This window comes from Ornithodoros turicata, chromosome 9, assembly GCF_037126465.1.
Source record: "Ornithodoros turicata isolate Travis chromosome 9, ASM3712646v1, whole genome shotgun sequence".
NCBI lineage: Eukaryota > Metazoa > Arthropoda > Arachnida > Ixodida > Argasidae > Ornithodoros > Ornithodoros turicata.
Window position 1 is genome coordinate 11,606,352 of NC_088209.1, and position 21,537 is coordinate 11,627,888.

The window sequence follows — 21,537 nt, forward strand, 5'->3', positions numbered from 1 at the left end:
GCGGCTGGCCGAGTCGCTTTTTGATGTCTGTTGCGCTGGCGCTGACAACGTCATGTAGCTTCTAATCGGAAGCTCTTGCTAGGCGCTCCATAATGATGTATTTCGCCACGGTAGATAGCCTTCCATGCAGGAAGTCACGCACATTGCTATGGTAAAGGCGGTAGCTAGGAGAAAAGCTCAAGTTTGCGTGGAAAAACTGCGCTTCCTTTTGCGGAAAGAAATTGTCAACTAGGATTCTCAGAAGTTCCCGAAACGACTACAACGACCACTGTTCCCACCAAATATGATTTAAGCTCTTTGTTTTTCGATTCAGTCCAATTGTTCGTGTCAATAGGTAGGTCTGCTCTGTACATTTTCACCCGCATCTCCTTGATCGATAGCCACTTGTGTGTTACGTAGGCCTGCAGCTTCTCGTTTGTTTGCCAATGGGAAGACTGTATCAAGGTGTCAAGAGCATTTGCTGAATCCAGTTCACCAGCACTGCATGCTACTTGTCTCAGCATCACCTTCACAATATCAACTTCATTTGCTCCGGTTCTTTCTTCGAGAGCCACTTGTGCCATGCCTTCTCTCTGTGGAAGCTGCACAAGACTGTACGGGTGCAGCGAAAAGAGAAACACAGTGCATTTATTTCTGGCTGGCTATAATCCAGCATTCAAAACATGGGGCTCAGACCTGGGTTCCAAAGTGCTTCTTGAATACATTGGACAGTTTCAAACTGAACCCTGAAAGCACCGACCACGGCAAGCAGGACGCAGTTTTCACAACAATCAGGAAGAGGAGAAGGGCATAATCTGTAGTTTTATATGTGGCGTCGAGAGATACCACAGTGTCACTGTACTTCAGCACAAGTCCTGCGTAAACTGAGTCTAGATGCATAAGAGTAATGTATGTTCACACTCCTCCGCAACACACTCGCGAACACCACGATCAGGTGGCCCAGCTTGTCGCTCTTCATTCCCTGGCATGGCATCTTCCCGAGTCTTTATTGGACAAGCACGAAAAAAAAAACAAAAAAACGCTAGTTGTAGGAGCCTTCTTCTTCAGCTCTGGACATACATTGCGACATGCATGCTCCTGGTCGACAGAACTAAACCTGTCTTTGCGTAGTGCTATTTGGATGTGGTTTTTTATGTCTGTTTTCGTTGGGTAGAAATCCCTGCATGTTGCAGGAGGGCTCTGCTTGTTTGGGAAAAGAATGTCCTGAACGTAGAATTTCAGGCAGCTCTCCATTGTGCGTACAGATGTCACACCTTGCTGCACCAGCTCAACGATCTTTTTTGGAGACCTGTGGGTTCATGGGCTCTATATAGCCTGCACATTGAGCGTTGAAATCGTGATTGCAGTGGCTCTCCCGGTCAGACATGCTGATATAGAATCGTTGGCGAAGCACAGCATTACCACTTGCCTCGTCTTGGAGTGCCAGCTTGAGTCGGGTCATCACCTCCTTTGTAGCCATTTCCCGCTCCCGCTTAGTACTGTGATGTGGAATGTTCACCTGAATAAAAAAGAAAAAGAAAAGAAATGTCATGTGAAAATTAGCCCGGACCTTAGTCGCAGGATCTTTGGGAGGGTGATATCGTATATCTGCATGCGCGAGGAGGATTGCCCTCCTCTTCTTTCTGTCCCAGGTTCATTACTATAGATAGGGTTTCAGTGGTGGGGGGGATCTGAGCCCCCAGATATCCCCCTGGCAGTTATGCCACTGGTATGATGCCTGGTATGATGCCTGGTATGATGGCAGTTATGCCACACCTATGATCAATCCGAATCATCATTCCCAAATGCAGTATTTGTAGTCTGTCAAACATTGCTGCTGGAATATTGCATACTGCTGGAATTGGGACAATCCGTCTTTCTCATCAACAAGTTTTTTGGTGATGTAAAATAGTAATTGGACACTCAATTTTGTGTTCATTGGTGAGTACAGGATTTGTCATAGTACTAACTCAAATGACACATCTTCTTGTGCTGTGTTTTTAAAGGTCTGCTTACCTTGAATTCTGGGTACATCTCAAGTTGTTTAATGTGCATCATTGCAGCGCAGCCCTTCGTCCCTTTGAGTTTTAACTTTCTTCGTTGGAAGGTGATTGCTGATCAGTCTGCTTTTCTCTCCTGTACAGACATGTTGAGATAGAGTTAACTGTAACTGTCCCACAAACTTTATTAAGCCATATTGTAGCTAAGGGGCCCACAGGCGTGAATTATGTCCGTTCTATTGCGTCATATGTGGAGCACTCTGCTATTTTTGCTTACCTCGTTGTTCCTTGAATCCTGCACCTTCTTTATGTCCCATCCAAAAAGGCATCCCTTCTCTACACTTTGGACAACTTTGCGTGGCACATCCTCGTTTACGACGACATGACCATGGCTGCTACTGAGCAACAATCTCCCTGCATGAATGGAATGTTATTAACAACGGTGATGACATCCCGCTTTGGAAACAAAATGCCGAAAAACAACGCGAGAAATATCAGCCTAAACGTTGACGTCAACGCACCTTTTAGCTTGATCGAGTGTTCGGTTTGGAAGGAGACGTTGATTGCGGCAAGGTCCCGCTGAAACTCCTCGAACTCCTCTTTAGACTCAGTGTAGCCTGTCCACTTGTGGCCGTCTTTCTTTAAGCCACGCAGGTACTTTCTGACAACGTCTTCTTCAGAGGGCGTCGAGCGAGTGATCTCCATTGAGAGATGCACAGCCGCGATTACGCAATCGCAGACAAAACAAGGTAGGTATTTACCTCGACAAAACATTGAAAGTTGAAGTTGATTTGTCCCCGACAAGCTGCTGAGAGCGAGTGCGAAGTTTCGACCAAAAACAACAAAGAGAAGCCAGAATGCGTCTCCGTTGCTTGGCGCCGAGCGAGCATGCGCAGAGGGGTCCCCTTCGGGAAGCTACTGCGAAAAACCTCTCCATGGTTACCCGCGTATGCCCTTTGAATGGCAGTGTTTCGTGGTAAACGCGCTCGCTAGAAGTAAAGGAATTTCATAATTGGATACCGTGAGCCACGTTCTTTCATAGAGCAGAATAACTGGAGGATATTAGTGGAGTTGTTTAGTTCCCCTTTAAGGACCGCGTGGAGCTGTCCGTTTCTCAGTTGTGAGCGTAACTGACTTATTCAGGTTCACCACAGAAAACGTCGCCTTGCAGACGTCTGTTGCCACAGTTGTCTCGTGACGTAATGCAATAAATTATTATTATCATTACTAGACGTATACCATACCGAACATGGACAGGTTTGTCCGCGACATCGTACCTTCACACAGAGACGTATCTTCAGATACTTTCGTTCAATGTCAGAATAAAACGAAGCCGCACCAACTTTGGCGAACTTATTCTCATCAGTGGATCGCACTGCAGGTCCATCTTTTAATCATCAACAACAACTTTATTTTTGAATTTGGAGAGTGGGGAGGTTCATCGCCAGAGGCGATACTCTACCCCATTGCTGGTGGGAATGTGGCTAATAAAACAACGAGCCCCTTCACAATAATGATCTAATTTCGATGGTGTCCAGAAATGTGAGAAATGTCGTATAGCGCTGTTCTGCTCTCAGGGGATTGATGAGACCGATAGATTGTGTATCCATTAACGCGATGTGTAGAGTCCTAGCCGTGTTCGCATACAGCTATGAAAGGGAACTTGTACTGTTGTAGATGTAATTTAAAATCAGGGAGCTTGTTACGCAGGCTTCGAGGATTCCACTGCATTGCCATGGCCTTTCTATACAATGCCGTCATGGTGATGCGAAGATAATGCCTCCGGTGCCAGAAGCGCTTGGACCTCGGGCAGTTGCGACGCACCAGGAAAGGTAGAGACAATTGCCTTAGGGGCAGCGAGTACCGCTGAGAAGAGTCCCAGACAAGGCATATCTTCAGAGGCTGATGAGGGTAACTGTCTCCTCGTGCCTGCTGGTTCCGTCACACTGGCGTACGTGTTTGCAATGTTCCTTGATGGACGAGGAGGCGGTGGGTGGCTGCTTGTCATAGGCTTGACCGCGATTGTGTTCAGCGACCCTCTTTCACCTGGTGCAGATCGAGGGGTAGTGCAGGAAAATTCTTGTGCATTTGTACGAGATGGGAGTGTGGCGCTACCACCCCTAGGAGCGTCAGACGGAAGTCGTAGTGTCCGGTCTTGGTGCCTGTTGGTGGCGGCGGTCTTGACAGGACATAAAGAAAATGATGCGGGATGGCTGGATTTGCAGTTAGCACACTTTGGCTCTCTTTTATTGTTGCAGTCTGATCTCTGGTGAGGCCCGGCGCAGATACCGCACTGTGTAGAACCTCGGCAATTTCGCGCAATATGGCCAAATCGTTGGCAGTTATAACACTGTATGGGGCCTTCTATGTACTCTTTGACTATGAAGGTCTGAAACCCAAGGGCAATTCGGTGGGGAAGACGGATTGGAGGTTCAAAAGTCAGGATAACGCTCCGTAACGGGGTAAACACATCACTGCCGTCTTCTGCCATGGAATGCCGAACTTGTCGCCGTGCAGATAAAACCCCGGCGTCTTTGAGGTAGAGCACGAGGTCGTGGTTCGAATACTCTCTTGGAACATCATATATCTTGTCCATATCTCTGGCATGCGATTGGGGTATTGATGGTATCACCGGAATCCCAGCTAAGCACTTAGCTGACAAAAGGTAGCGGGCAGCTGCTTCGGACCGTACGGAGACGAAGAGAGAACCATCTCGGTGGAAACGGTGGTGCATAACCTGTTGTTGGGCTAGCAGGCGCATCTCACTAGCGACCGCATTAGGATTCACCTTCCAGAAGGAGTAGTCACTAGTTGCTGCTCGAAACAGTATGGGAATACCGCCGGCTCGGTTCTTCCTGTAGGTGACAGTGGTGAACGGGTCATGAAGGGGGGGGGGAAGTGGCAAGGTTGCCATCGTTCCTCTCATCTGTCTGCTGAAGAGCTGGCGGTACCGAAGTGTCCATGGGTGTTATCGGGAACATTCACGGTCTGTGGATTGTCGTGGATTGTCGGGATCACCAGAGGAGGGGCTCCCTACCCGTTGTTGCTTGGCAGGGCTGACGGGGACCTGTTGACCTTGAGAAGCTTGACACGACTACAGAAAACTGCAATCCAAAAAGCTCTGTTTCAAATCTCCTGCACACGAAGGATCTTCCTTCTTTTTATCAGTCGAATTCACTTGGGAGATCACCGAACTTGCTATTGTGGCGACCCGGTGACGACGATGACGACGTGCCTCTGCTGCCACGCGCTACGGCGCTGGCACAGCAGTTCTATCGCCACCGTCCTAGCGTGAGGCCGCGACCATCTGCCCGCTGGGACATTCCATCATCGCCGGTCAGGACTCATGTAGAGGAACACCACCTCCTCTACATTTGGTGACCCGAACAACGAACATCATGTTCGGCGTAATTCGGCCATTCAACATCCTAAATTTTTCGGCGGCAAACCAGCAGCGAACGACCCTCTAGCAGGCAAGGCGCACCGGGACCACTGTTCCACCGGGGACCCGCAGGGAGACCACAGTAGGCTGCCTTTCCGGCCTCCACCTGCTTCACGATGGTCCTCCCCGGCACTTCTCTGGCGGCAACCGGCATTCACGCTGTCGTACCGGTCGCGGTACTGTCGCCCACTCAGCAACCCACTCACCCAGCAACAATCAGCTCTCAGCAACGCAACTCAACGCATTCACTCAGCAGCAATCACCGCTCAGCAACTCAACGCACTCAACGGAATCAGCAGCTTCTGCCCGCAATCAGCAATCACTCAGCACTCAACATTCACATCTCATCACTGGAACCCGCCCGGATCGCAGCGCTCTTGTTCCCGCCATCCCACTGCTGCTGCATCAACAGCCACAAGCACAAGCCGTATGCCCAGCCGTCCACCATCTACGAGCCGTCATTCATTCTCCTCTTCGTGGTATCGACGCGAATCTCAACCACATGCACCGCTCCGCGTCTGAGGGGGGGAGTGATGTGGCGGCCCGATGACGACGTGCCTCTGCTGCCACGCGCTACGGCGCTGGCACAGCAGTTCTATCGGCACCGTCCTAGCGTGAGGCCGCGACCATCTGCCCGCTGGGACATTCCATCATCGCCGGTCAGGACTCATGTAGAGGAACACCACCTCCTCTACACTATACTGAACCGGTCCGTTTCTACCGTTTCTACCAATATTACAAATCGACCATGTATGGTTTGCCCAGAAATTTTGGTAGGAGTGCATCAGTAACATTAATCAAGGGAAAAAATCGAAGTTGTCACATGTTTAGAGACACAACAACGAAGACGATGAAAGCAGCACAGAGACAGACACGGGATGTCAAACGTCGAAATCATATAACTAAACCTTTCTTATGATTAGAGGTTGCAAGTTCGACATTCCCTGGTCGCCTTTGTGTTACTTTTGTCGTATTCGCCATTGTCATGTGCCAACAGGCTTCTCTAGTGTCCTTTTGCGAATTCGGGGGGTTATTTCGTGGAAGATTTCTTGCCAGACCTTGAGCAGATGTTCGCTTGGTCAAAACGAAGCAATCTCGCATGTTCACATGGTGCTTTCCGAGCGCACGGAATTTGCCAGCTGCACATTTTCCGACCAGTCTCGAAACGATCGAGCAGAAGGTTGCCCAACAATATTCAATGTCGTCACATCTGTGCTTCAAGGGTGGCGAGGGCCGGTATTGGCTGGGACTTCGAAGTTCACGTGGTAGCAGCAGACAAACCCAAAGAGGACTGACTGCATGCCCGCTACCGTGACCCAAACGGCTATTATCGCTAGATTGCTGTCACTCATTTTCGCGTGGCAACCACACATGATCCAGCGAGGGCAATTTCCTTAGCAATTTCCGAATGCCAGGCCTGTGGCCATGAAATGATCACCCAAATTTGCCATTACGTATATATTCAATGGCTATTACAGGACAGCCGTAACAGTTCTCTAATAGAGACCTGCACGGGCCAACTCTTCCGAGCCCCACCTGGCCAGGGCGCAACGAAAAATGGCCCGACCCGACCCTTTATGTTTTTAAGTGGCCCTGCCAGACCTGCGATTCAGCGCGTAGAGCCCGGCCTAGTATTTCCAGACGTGTCGTACGCTTTTCTAGCACTTATCACACAAATTTCTATGCTGATTTTTAAGAAGACAAGACACGGCCACAAACATACAGGAACTGTCGGTTTGACACCACAACAGCACGAGACCAAATTAAATTCAGGACACACGCGGGGAAGCGCACTACCATTACAGTACCAAGCTTTTCTGGATGTAAAGGATGCCATCGACAAACTCCTACCAACCCTTACCCCTCTCACCAACCTTTGCAAACGTGTTTGTGAAATACGTGAGGAGTCAGAAGCAATGTAAAGTGGCTTTGGGAATGTTACAGAGGGGCACAATGTAGTGTCCCTTGCTTTTTGCTAATATTATGCACCGGAATGACGCAAGCACGTGATGATATGAACTAATAGCCCTCCATTGCGTAGAATTAGCTGCGTGACCTGCTCGAGTCGGACTCCCGGAAACATGTTTGTCGGCCCGGCCTGGCCCGCCGTGCTGCCGTCTTTTGGTGGCTCGGTGTTGGCCTTGCCTGCAGCTTTGCCGTACTTTGTTGGCCCAGGGCCGGCCCGCAGCACACAGCCAATAACAAGCCCGGCCCGGGTCGGGCCCGGGCCTGTGCAGGGCTCTATTGTCTATCACTAATTAACACAAGATAATTGTTATGAGTGCATAGCCACGAGTCCAGATACCGCCACGGTCGTTCATGAAGCTTAGGTCTAATATACTTTTTAATTTCTGGCTCGAGGCCCACGCGGACCGCATCGGCACTCCTCCTACACCACCGCAGTGGCAGCTTCTGAAAGTCAAATTGCCTCATTTGGTGATGTCACTCTTGCTGTCACACAGCCAAAAGAAACTGAATAGTTTCATCTTCCTCAGATGGGTACCAGCCCAAAATTACTGTTGACATTATCCCACAAGCAGAGATGTTTTCTGCACTATCGCAATTTGCAGTTGTATTTGCACGTGGGCTTATCACGCATCAAAGTTTACAGGGTTCTGAAGTTCAACCAAAAGCCCTTTCTCCGATATGATGCGGTTTTCAATCACCATCTTTGAAAACAAGCAGCAAATGCCTTCGAAACCTCCTGAGCAAAACTTGGAATTAATAGCGTTTACGGACGTACCTGTATATCACCACATACTTACAGACAAACACATGCTCCAATCCATAACTTAAAAACCCGAGACTAGGGGACAAAAGACGTGAGAGACCTTTTTGTGACCTTGTCTGTGTTGTTTTCTTGTCCCCTAGTCTCGGGTTTTTAAGTTATGAATCTATACCACCAGCACGCTTGCTACATTTCTATCCTCTCGTTCACATGCTCAAAGTCGTACGCAAGCACAACCCAAAAAAAGTGTTCCCACCTCTGAGCTCCCACTTCTCGCAATCTGTGCTCCTCATTCTTGAACAAGCTGATGGATAACTCTAGCTATGACACTAACAGTCCACTATATCCTACGAAAAATAAGATGTTACTAGAAAAGTTTACAATCGAACTGCCGCGCGATCACATCCCCGGATTCTGTTGTCTAAAACAAAGACTGTACGCCCTTGAACTGAGTAGCAAAGAAGTACAACAATGCAAAAGATACGAAACATTCTAAAGCACAGAAGCTTCCTTATTCCATGCACACCAATAGTCTTTAGTATGACAGAATACACACGGTAAAATCAGAACCTGATTGTACACAAAGAACAATGTGAACAAAGGTTGCTCTCAGTCCTTTGGAAACAAAGTGAAACAATTGTGCAGATGAAACGTTTCATTTTGATTTTCACACTTAATGTATCGGAATTGAACATTTGTAGTCAAGGATTGGAGTATCACGATTGTAGATGATGGACAGCATCATCAGGATAGCTGTTGCCTTTTCTATTCTTGTTTTTTTATATCAAATATTTAACACTGAAGGAGTGTTAATGATTGTACATATCTTCATTTGACTTGTTCAATGTATTTTTTTCTCTTTCTTTTGTACTTGATGTGAACGAGAGATTTGTCACTTGCTCATTCAAACATTTTTCAAAGGGTTTTCAAAAATGAAATATTGTAACATGTGCGAACGGCAACGATGACTGCCGCGTCGTGTGCGTGATCGCACTTTTTGGCACTGACGGTTCCCCCAGTTTCCTACACCTTTCAAATGGTGTAGGTGCCACATTGATTCCCACCATTGCGCACTTTCAAGTTGGTACATGGCTCCCCTGCACTTCAGCCGGCAGTTGCGTGGACTTGAACCATAGCCTCGAATGGCTGGTGACGTCGACCATGTACACGCTGTCCCAAATTCCGTCCCCAATGGTCCGACATCCACTGCGACTACTCCTGTCCTCTTCCTTCGATGTTATTCTCGACGTGACCTGAGGCTTCAACCTTTTTAGGAAAACGAGGGGAGGACCCAACATCTTGGCTCAATGGCTACACTCTAAAGACTGAACTTCACCGCATATCACGATCTGCCCCAACTATTGCCACGAATGATTGGGTTATCGCTTCTGATTCGAGAAGAGAGGGAGGCGCACGCCTTTCCGCGTCAATTATAACACATCAAAGTCAACACAAAAAGGCGTACGCCTCCCTCTCTTCTTCCACGAGAAGCGATAACCTTATCATTCCTGGCAATGGTTGGCGCAGAGCGTGCTATGCGGTGAAGCTCAGTTTTTAGAGTGTAGGACGTTTTGCTTGGCGAATGCCATCTTTTACTGGTCTGGAACAGCGAATATATGGTTATATATACATATGAGATGTACATGAGATGTATATGGATATGGTTATATATGATATGGATTACATTTAAGCTCCATTATGGAAGAGGTTCTTAGCAATGGCCAATTATTGAAAACAAAAGACATATTATTAAACACTGACGCAAATAAAAGAAATATTGAGTCTTCTGCGCTCCACCATTTTGTTATTTACGGTTAAAGTAGCTGTATTTTAGTCAGAGTCTCATTTTTTCTCCTATGATTTTGTTTGACGTCTCAACATTAAACATAGCTGTATCCCTTCACTTCGAATGGTGTATAGCGCAGAGAAAATCCGAAACCTTGCTTCTCGAAGATTTTTTTCCGGATGGCCCTTACACTCTTAAAAATGAACTTCACCGCATAGCACGCTCCTAGCCAACAATCATCTCGAATGATATCGTTATCTGCCCTGATTTGTTGAAAACGGGAGGCGTACGCCTTTTTTGTGACACGTATGCGGTTCATAATTGCCACAAAAAAGGCGTTTTCAACAAATCAGGGCAGATAACGATATCATTCGCGATGATGGCTGACTTGGAGCGTGCACTCTAAAAACTGAACTTCATCGCATAGCACGCTGTGCGCCAACCGTTGCTAGGAATGACAGGGTTATCGCCTCTGATTCGAAGAGAGAGGGGGGCGTACGCCTTTTTGTGTCAATTTGGATAGATGATAATTGACACAAAAAGGCGTGCACCTCCCTCTCCCCTCGAATCAGAAGCGATAACCCTATTATTCGTGGCAATGGTTGGCGCGGAGCGTGCTATGCGGTGAAGTTCAGTTTTTAGAGTGTGCTATGCGGTAAAGTTCGTTTTTATGAGTGTAGGATGCACCTGGCGACTAGCTAGAATATTTTGTGACCCTCAGATAGGTAGACGAACACTTCTTCATTACCGTGAGACGAAAACAGTTGTGGTATCTCTATGATTTTGACTTCGCCATACGTAGACTGCAGGGGTGGTCAGAGGCTAACACCATAGCTTTAAACGGACACCTATACGGACAACTATTCTGCGATGGCAGCAAAAACCTTTGTTCCGGTGGTTTTCTACAATTACTAAGTTCTTCAGAGTCCTTATAACAAAATCGACGAGGGTAGCGCGTTGCATCTAGGATGTTTGGCGTGGAATGACCCCACTATACACTGAGTGCAAAATTTAGGAGCAAATAACGATTATGAACCGCAAATGTGTTACCGATATATATATGGATATTCTCTACTAGTCAACGAGACTAATACTTGTTCAGGTAAGTGTATTAAGCGATTAATGCAAAATACGTAACTTATTCTTCAAAGACAGGGACCGCTAGGCTGCTTGCTCTTAGTGCTGAGTAGATAACTTTCTGGCGTACAGGTAGCATGTGATATCAAAGCGCATTTAGATTGAAGTGAATACCGTGCGCACTCGCATTAAATAGTCGTTCGGCGTGGACACTGAACGTGCTTTCCTTGAGGTAACCACAGGCAGTTAGAAGAGGGATCCACAACAAAGTGATCGGAATTCTTTGTGCTTTTCCGTGTGCATCTCTGTCTCCAGGTTGCTTTCATGCTTGTTTCACCAGTTAGCCGCCATTTTGAGTCTTATGAACGTACTTTTCCACGCAGACCCGATCTCTACTTTGCCCTTCAGACGACGATGAGGTAAGAACGTGCATGCATTTCTGTTTTTATCTAATGACGGCAGAATAAAACAGATGCCACAACGCGCGTGTCACATCCAATGTTAGTCCCACCATAGTCGTAGTAATCTATCCGCCCAAGTTCCAACTGATCTTCCCCTTCTGAAACTTTTTATTCAGCACAAAAGAAGTAAATATATTACAATATAAATCTTATACAGTATAGTATAGTATGCGTTACAGTAATAGTATACAGTAAGTATATACGGGGCGTCACAGCCAAACGTGATCATATTTTTTAAAAATATATCTATCACTTTCTCTGAGATGAAATGAATTGCAATATAGCATATGCTGAAGGGCACTGGCTAGGAGGACATTAGCAGACCCCTAAGGCAATGTCTTAATTAACTTTTTAATTGTAAAAGCTACGAAGTTGTTCCACTTGAGAACATCTGATCTCTTCGGTCACCTCATATCAAAGCCGTTGTCAGAACAAAAATCCGTTCGGTAGATCGTTCTCGAAAAAAATCGTGAAGGAACACCATTTTTTTCTTTATTTTGTTCATTATGCATCTTCCAAGACGTGACTTTCCTGCACCCCAGTTTGAGAGAGTGAACGATCGCAATTGCCGCCTCGTGCGTCGTAGATGATCTTTAATCTGCGGAAAGAAAACAAATGTATCGGGTGACTCTATCGCAACTGTCCTTATCTTGGGTTGCATTTTCTGTTTTCTTTGAATCTTTTTTCAGGACGCAAGAGGCGATAGTGTGCTCTTTCCCCCTCTCAGATTAGGGATGAAGGAAATACGCGCCTCCGAAGATGCGCAATTAAAAAATAAAGGAAGAAAGGTGTTCGATTTTTGTGTGAACAATCTATCGAACGGATTTTTGTTCTGAAAACGGCTTTGGTATCAGGTGACCGAAGAGATCAGACGTTCTCAACTGGAACAATTTCGTAGCTTTTATAATCAAAAAGTTAGAAAATTAATTACCGCTAATTAATTGACAAGGGGCGACGAAAAAATATTTTTGGATAGACCACACAACTATCAAGCACGTACAGTTGGTTCCATTTGTGTAGAGCACTCCGTTTTTTCTTTAGCCCCTGGTTCACTTTCGGTTGGACACCCTGTATATATATATATGCAGTAATAATATTAGAGGGACTGCAAGGTAACCCTATGATTACCTTACATCAATGGATTATGCTAAGCTAATCCATTGATGTGCTAATACATGAAAGAAGACGAGTCTTTGTTTCAGCGGCCATATTTCCCGTAAACGGAAGGTAGTGCAAGCGCTCATTATATATTGCATTATCGAGATACATCCAGTCCGTAGGTTGATAAGGTTTATTTAGGGAGTGACCTTTTTCGGGATAAATGCCTTTCTCATATTCGGGGGTAAAAATCGGGGGCTATTTTTAAATCTGTAATTCGGGAAGAAATCGGGCTATAATCGTGCCTTCAGGTGTTATCCGGTGTTTTTGTTTCTCCTCTTGTCGATTAAGTCCTTTCCCAATCTCTCTTTTTTTTTGGGGGGGGGGGGATCGTGACCTTCCAGCGGTAATCCCCGAAGGAATAGACAGTGTTGACACACATGGGTGTGTTGCTGGTAAGCAAGTGACCCATTCTTGCATGTGTTACACGTGGCGACCTATGTTCGTCTTCAGTGGAAACGCACTTGAGGATTTTATTGTGACTGGAATTCGGGGAGAAATCGGGTTTAAGACGAATTGGTTGGAGGTCAGTTCGGAGGGAATAACCGGGCGGAATCTGGTTTAAGCCGAAAAAGTCACTCTCTAGGATTATTCTGGCAGTAATGCTGATGGATTGCGCGATATGCTAATGCGCGTGAAGCGCATGACAGTTGTCATCGTCATCGCTACAGATGGCTCCCTCCCCTAGACAGACGAAGCATGAGTCAGGGAGTCAGGCGGGAGCAGAGGAGAATAGGTTCGAGGCCAGTGCACAGGACATCGCGTGTGGCGTGTTCGCTTTCCAGGGTCGGGGAGAGTTGAAGTTCGGGCAGGAAGCGCATAGGGCAATGGGGATATTGATGGTTGCACTGCAGAAGCAGGATTGTCAGCATATTGTAGACAGGATTCAGCCTGTCAATGGAAATGACTTCACGACGACCGCTGATGAGGACAACATAAGTCTTGGCGGTGCATTCGAGGACCACAGGCAATTCGAGGCAAAGGAGGACCAAAGGAGGGCCCCTTTGTCCAACGAGGGGTGTCGTGCGTACGGAGAGAAGTCTTCAGCTTGCGATGCAACCGTTCAACTAACGCGATGGGTGAAGGATAGTCAGCTGTCGTGCGGATCCGTGTCGTGCCAAGCAGATTCATCAAGTCGGAAAAGAGTCAAGGTTCGAACTCACGTCCGCGATCCGTTGTAATGGTAAACGGTATGCCGAAACGTGCAATCCATCCGACGACGAGAGCTTGGGCAACGGTGAACGCAATGATGTCTGCTATACGGATCACTTCTGGATTGGTCCCCCTTCCTTCCTGCTGTCCTGTCTTCATCTGTCCACGACCCTACGCCGCTTATAGCCACAGCTGCTTCGCGGCGCTAACATGCAGTAAAAAGAAGAAAAAAAACCTCTGGACTGCGTATAAAACCTGTCCACACACGTGAGGAGGTAGGTGGACTCGTTGCATGGCAGTAACAGACCAACGAGGTCAATGTGAACGTGGTCAAAACGACGGGACGGAAGCGGAATGTCGGACACAGGGGTGATGGTATGGCGCTGAAGTTTGCTTCTCTCGCAGTGTACGCACGACCAAGCCCAGGTACGAATGTCGGTGTTAATCTTGGGCCAGACAAATCTTGTGGTGATGAGTTGCTGACTAGCCCGAACGTCAAGGTGGGAGAGTCCGTGGAGAGAGTCTCAAAGTTGACGAGGGAAGCTCAAAAGGACGTACACTCTCGCGAAAGAAACGGACAAATTTACGTTTACGTCCAGTCTTACCCTTACTAAGCGTAAATTTCGACAAAAATAGCTGACGCCGTATCCGTCAAGCTGTGTTTTATTCCCATTACACGTAAACGCTGCCGCTGTAAACGTAAAGGGTGGAGTTTTATACGCAAATGGTAAGGGAAACATGATTTAGCCTTACATTCCGCCGCGTAAGATTTCGTCTTGAGTGATAAACTGAGGCTCTGCGTCGGAGTACCAGTTCGTTACGTCTATTCGACGCGCGTTGTTTTTCACTTGTTATACGGGCCCTGCCTCCTGAGAACACATGCATATAGTTCCGTGTGCAAGGCGTCTTTTATTCCGCTTGGTTAACGGTGGCTCTGGCTTCTGGCGTCTCATGGTCTCACATCATGCACCGTCCAGCAATGTAAGTCTTCATATTTTGGACTGTGTGTCTTGAGTTTCCTTGAATTTCAGACTTCATTTGTGTCGAACGTATAGCAGGAACAAATGGGAGCGAATGAGACAACGTCGCACGATGTAGTTGACCGAGCACGAGGACGCTGCCTAAACAGTTGTGACTCTCCCAGCTATCTCCATGCTGCTAATTCATATGCATACGTCCATCGCCCCCCGTGCTGGTGCCTTATGTGTGATGGTCATCTATGATTAGATACGTTTGTTATAGGTGAGACTCTTTTCGGTTTCGTTTTCATTTTCGTTTCTCCGATGTGCGTTTCTCGCCGTTAAGTCATGTGTGTTAATGATTCCGCAATCCGTTCTTGTAATAGCAGTTCGTAGGATTATTGCTGATAATAGCGCAGCACGGTGTGTTGACAGGAAGCAAATGGCTTTTCTGACTTGTAAAAAGCGGCCCTGATGTTGTATAAGGTGGTGGTGGTTGTGATGCAAAACACGTGTGGAATGCCACTTAGAGAGCTAAATGATTTATGCATTTGACAATATTCAACTAAACGTTATGTTAAAGGATAATTGTGTTTCCAGTACAGAAAGTGTTTTTTTAAGTCCGCGTTATGCTTATGACTATTTCGTGTAAGGGGCCTCTGCGGAGATGGACTCAGGTCTGGCAAAGAGCACCTTATCAGCATGATTTATTTCGGCGTTTCCGTATTTTCGAGATCTGCTTTCCCATTTAAGCACTAGAAACACTAGCAGTTTCGCGGTGTTTACTGTTGCAGAGACACCTGCAGCCATCTGGCAATACCACGGAGCACATGAATGACATGATGAAATGATTTACGCATCTAACAATATCCAGTGCTACAATACGAGAAAGATTCCAGAATGGTATGTGGTTTTACAGTCCATGTTACGTTTGTGACTACTTCATGTAGAAATTTCCTGGAGATGACTCAGGACTGGCGAAGAACACCTTATCGGCATCCCTTACGGTCCTAGCATATTTCCGAGATTAGCTTTCTCATTGAAATACTTCAAGCAGTATCGTATCTTTGGAATCTACTGTTGAACACACATGCGTAGCCATTTGACAATACCAGCAAGCACATTATTTTGCGCCTTTCATAAGAAACTTCTGTTTCCAGCATCCCCAGAAACAGGACTAGCTCTTCGTAGTCATGCTGCACTGCACAGTACCCCGCATGCACGCTCAGCTGCATTAAGTCGTGCTCCTGAAGTTTCTACTATGCGACACCCTGCTGAAAGAAGTTCAAAAGACTACTCTGTCACGCATACTGTACAGCCAGCACAACTCACCTGTAAAAGTGTTTTGTTAAGTTGTGACATACTACATATGAATAATGATGCGCTGCTCGATAAATTCTACGTCTGAATACACTGAACACTTCAGCTGTTATAAATAATTAGCTTATTACCTGTCCGGTATAGATTTTATTTTGTGGATATGTCTCCTATTCTGCGTCCCTATAGATGCCTTGATGATCCTGTGATACAACGCTCATTAAATGTTTTTACACTATGAATGTGAACTAATTCAATTACTAGCTCATATAGGTGGTCCACAATTTATATTTCGTTGCGTGTGAATTTTTCTGAAGATACACAAATGTAATTTCATATTAGTCTAAAGTTTTGTAGGTATTGTGATTTGTTGGTTTATGGCTAGTATGCTTTGTTTTTTTTTTGTTTTTTTTTCTCCTGCACCCTATGCTTCAATTCTCGCATGCCATAGGCGCAGTATCCTACAACCAAATGTATCTATTATTGTGGGCTCTTTCCTCTAGTAAGGTGGATTATTTCATGAATATTTGTTGTATTGCGGTTTAGATATGTGCTACTAACGCTGCTAGAAAAACTTCCATATATCCAGATGTTCTGGTTTAAATGAGATAGCGGCGTACGCAGGCTATGGTGAGAGGGTGAACACGGTTCAAGTGACGCACTCGTGCTTCTTATTTTTCTGTTCACCGTCGCAAGAACTCTTGTACATTACTTGCTTTGCGTAAGGACTGCCTTTTACATCTGTTATTCACGTTATGGACGTGTTTGTCTGTGTCATACGATTTTGCAGTGCAGTATTCCTAGCTATTGTGGCGTACTTGACTGTCAACTGCCACAACTTTCAGATCAGCAACAAGCCATGACTTAACAGTTTTATGCTACAGAAGTAAAACTGTTTTGTGCCATTGCCACCCCCTTCTCATGTCAGCATTCCCGGCAGTCCCTTATCCAAAAGACGCTACTCTTACTGTGAGGCCTATGGAGGGTAGAAAAAGCGTTAGTATAAGGGTAAGGTTACGACGGATGGAAAAACACTCAACCATTAGCTCTTAAAATGAGAGTGCAAAAATTTTTCGATTTTTTACCTTTAATATCCGTCACGGCATCTATCCGTACAGTGCTGACGTATTATATTAAGGGTAAAAAAATGCATCTTTCTTTACTGTTATTATCAGGGTGTCGGAGCGAACCGAACACCAGAACCAATAAAAACCGAAAGAAAACGCTGTTTTGGTGCGAACCGGGACGGAATCGATACCGTATATGTATTTTTCGCTCAGGAGGGACACCGAAAAATTATTGAACGATTTTCGGTGCAAGAAAAAAACTTAGCCGGTTTGAACTGCGAATAGACGAATGAAACTGGCGTCGTGTGTTCTGAAGTCATGTCATGGATACTTTACGAGGTTTACGGCTATGGTGGAACGTATGTCGATATACTATGACCCTTAGGCTCGCTTTGTAACGTTTTATCGTTCGCGCACATAGACAACATGGGCTACATGTGACCATTGTGCCGTAGTGTTCGTTTTAATTTCATCAGGCCAAACTCTTCTCAACTAAACAGCGACCCAAGGGTGCTGCGTAACGGCTCCTCTATCGGTAATGTCGCGCATCGCGTCTCTCGTTTGAGAATTGCGAAGTTGAATACATTTACATTACCATGAGGGCAAGCGCATGCGAAGTGGCGCCTCTTTTGTGGACAGGGCAAGAAGAAAGAAAACGGAGCCGTCGAGCGCGTTTGTAAGTGAAGGTGTTCCTCGATTTGCGTCGTACTTGTGCGGTGGTGCTTGCTGGCTAGGAAGCAGCAACAGACATTCGGACGGGACGCGATCACACTAATCCAGCAAGAAAGTACTTCACTTATCACATCACGACAACCAAGTCTGTCTGTATCATGCGCTTCAAGAAAGGAGAAAGCCTATTTGAACAGACAGTCACCTACAGGTATCAGGAGTTACCAATTTCACAGCTGCCTATTAATATGAAATAGCATGTATGCGGAATAAACGGGTTTACATTTTGCAACATTGATTTTTTTTCTGGTAATGAATATGCCCACTAGGAGCGGAACCGGTTAAAACTGGTATGAGCCGGTATGTTTTTGCTCCGGAGCAGATCCGGTACCGGACCGTTTACGATAGAACCGGAACGAAAACTGGAACGAAAAACGTTTCGGTTCGACACCCTGCTTATTATCCGATTTTTTTATGAGAGTGCACGGTCGATCAGAACCTATGGAGACATCGCAGAGAAGCTTCACTTCTGTATAGGGTACGGAATGGTCTTTCAAGCACAAGAAAGATGGCGACCGCGATTCCGCTGGCTCATTGTTTTGTTGATGTTCCGCCATGGCGGCGAATCGGATCATAAGAAGGCCAGGGACGTGTAACACCCTGATGTGAACTCACGACAGTGTGTCCGTGACGACATTGTCTTTGCCGCGGATGTGGCGGATGATCGTTGTGAAATCTTGACCTGATTGCGAGTTGACGGAGTCCGCGAGGTATGTCCCCGGCGCTGTTACTTGCAAGTGCGAAGGTCAGAGGATTGTGATCAGTCAGCACGAAAAACGCATAAATCCGTACGCCAGCTCGTACAGTAACCAAGCAATGTGTTACCGGCGTTAATGTGGGACTACTTTGTCTGCTCACACCCTGTAGGAAAAGAAAAGGCACATCGAGGTATAAACAGCAAAGGTGCCAGAACTGTAGCGTTCGTTGTGCCCGCTCTTTCGATTTTCTGTCATATGCCAGAGTAGGGTTTTACGTGCTCTCATACTCATTTCACTTTGATGCATTCTCATTGATATTGCTCTTACGTTTCCCACAGATCTGCAACCCAGATGGGTTTCATCATCATCGTACATACAAGCATTTCAAAAAGGCAATCATCAATGCGTGGGAATTGGACGACTACGAAGTTCCAGAAACAGATGTGACATTCTGCATGCAATAGGGAACACTGTTTTCAGGAGTCAGAATAAAGGTTTGCACAGTGCGTTCATAACGGAAATTGTTGAAGCATGATGTATGTTTCAATAAAAGAAAGAAAAAAGGAATCGCACAATCGCGCAGAGAGAAGTATTTTGGGAGGGGTTCTGGGGGATCATACGCCCTTTCTAAAATGCACATCCAAACCTACGAGGGCTGAACCCACAAAACGCCCCTTGTCGCAGCGCCACTAGACGCGCACTTTGCTACGTCTACGGAACAGAGTCAACACGCGACATACGGAAAGGCCAATGAGTGCCAGCGCCAGGGGCTGAGCACTCATTGGGTTTTCCGTGAGTTACATGTTGACTATGCCCCTTAAACGCGCGGGGGCTCCAGGTGTTGTATTTGACTCTAGACGTTGTTCGCCTTGGCTCGTTTGCCTATGTTTCGTCTGTGTATACGCCCGTCTGTATTCGTCGGACTTGGAGGTTAATACGCGGTTTCACCAATGACAATTAACACTTGAAGTGGCATTAGACTTCCCTAAATTTGGTGTTACTCGTGAACCTTGTCTTACTAACGGCTCTATGCAGAGACTGAAACTAAAACAAACATCGGTTCGGGTACGGCTACGGTTCAGCGACAGAATTCTGAAAATAGTTTCGGTTACGGTTACGGGATTCAGCGCTTTAATATTTGCGGTCGCCAGTAACCAAACAGTTGAACCGGTACTTTTTTTCGGTTTTCTCTATGGTATATCTGCAGGCTGCGTGGATGTCGCAAAGTGAGCTACAAAATGCAACCGGTAAAAATTAACGGGCAACAAAGAGATGGATATCCCTGGGGGCGAGGTCTGGATTGTAAGGGGGATGTGGCAGCAATTCCCAGCCAAGTTCATATAAGGTGCGTGTCATGAGATGCTCGGTATGCGGGCGTACATTGTGCTGTAGGAGGAGGACTCCTTTGGTGGTGGGGCCTGGCCGCTTTTGCTTCAGCGCCTTATGCACGTCCCTGAGAACCTGGCAGTAATATGCATATTGATGGTGGTACCACTGGGCAGAAAATCAACATGAACAACGCCAGCCCTGTCACAGGAAACCGTGGCCATGACCTTACCCGCAGAAGGGGTACTGGGTACCGCTTCTTAGGAACTGGCGAGCCCGGATGCATCCACTGTTTTAATGCGCGTTTAGACTCAGGAGTGAAATGGTGCACCCACATTTCATCGCACGTGGTACGGCTGTCCTTCAGTGTCGAACCGCTACCTTAGCTCTGGGGAGATTTCCAGCTTTCTGTGCCAGTGAAACACGGAGGGCTGCCTGCACCCCAATGGGTACTAACTTTCCGAAACCGGAGGTGTTCATGAATGATAGTGTTCAACGTTCCCGCAGAAAGGTCCGTCTTTCGAGCCAGTTCGAGACGTGTTATCCGTCGGTCCTTGAGAATCAGGCGCTCCACAAGTTGGATGTTCTGAGGAACTCTGACACTGGGATCTGAGCCGCCCGGCCGGGATCGTCCTGCACTGATGTACGGCCATCTCGGAACCGTTTGCACCACTCAAATGCCTTGCTGCGGCTAAGTGTATATCGTGGCCATACTGAGCCTGAAGTCTTCCGTGAATTTCAGGTGACTTTACGCCTTAATTCACGAGACACTTCATGACGATTCCCTGTTTGATGTGCACGTTCACCTCGTTGTCGATCGTCTAGTCCAACACGTGTCTTCTGTTTCTGTGTGTGCACAAACATTGGACTATCACGTGGTGAACGCGGAGGCCTGTCGCGTGTGAAAATGACGAAAAAGAAGTAGCGCGAGCCATTTGTACACTCAGGAGCAGGAAAGTCCTGGTATGACTTGAACACTCCTCGTGTTTTCTTCTCACCGCTATGCAACCGACGGCGCTCGAACGTGTTCATCAGTAGGGCCCGGATTTTTAGGCGCTAACAGGTAGCGCTCTTCGTCGGATAAATAATTCTAGGCCAACCAACCTTCAGAATCGTATCGTTTTATCTCTCAATTGGAACGAATGATGATACAGAAAACGGGGCGCTCCCCATTCCTCAGCTTATCGTGAGACAGAGCGAGATCATCAGCGATGATGATTGACATACTGCGTGCTATGCGGTCAAGAGGGCCCACCTGTTAGTGTCTACAAATCCAGGACCTATTCATCAGCCAGAATTCACGACAACACTTCAATTTGAAACCCAATGGCTGTTCGTAGACTGATGCTTGCGTCCAGAAACAGTACAACACGACCAAAGACACCATAATTCACGGATAAGACGGCGAACGCACTTTCCTGCCAACAAAAGACACCGCTGACCCGGGTGAGGAAAGTCGTAGGACGTCAGTCTTTTTAGCCTTGTGTTGGCCTGGCCCTGGGTCGATCTCTGCTGCTTGCACGGAAGTTATCCGAATGTTCATATAGCGAGGTGCATAAGTAACCTACAGAACATTTCGCCCGGCAACCCTCGGATATTCTTCGACGATTTGATTTTCGCAAGAGAGATCAGCGCGAAGAGGAGAGCATAACGAAATA

General features: G+C 46.7%; 1 protein-coding gene across 1 annotated transcript in view; it reads left to right on the forward strand.

Annotated features, from left to right (window-relative positions):
- Positions 1-19,130, forward strand: part of LOC135369307 (uncharacterized) — a 161,109-nt gene extending 141,979 nt beyond the window's left edge. The window contains exons 12-13 of the mRNA XM_064602904.1: positions 11,396-11,431; positions 18,892-19,130. Of these exons, the coding sequence (XP_064458974.1) occupies positions 11,396-11,431; positions 18,892-19,017 (162 nt within the window). The 3' untranslated portion in view covers positions 19,018-19,130. The remainder of the gene's footprint in view (positions 1-11,395; positions 11,432-18,891) is intronic.
- Positions 19,131-21,537: the final 2,407 nt, after the last annotated feature.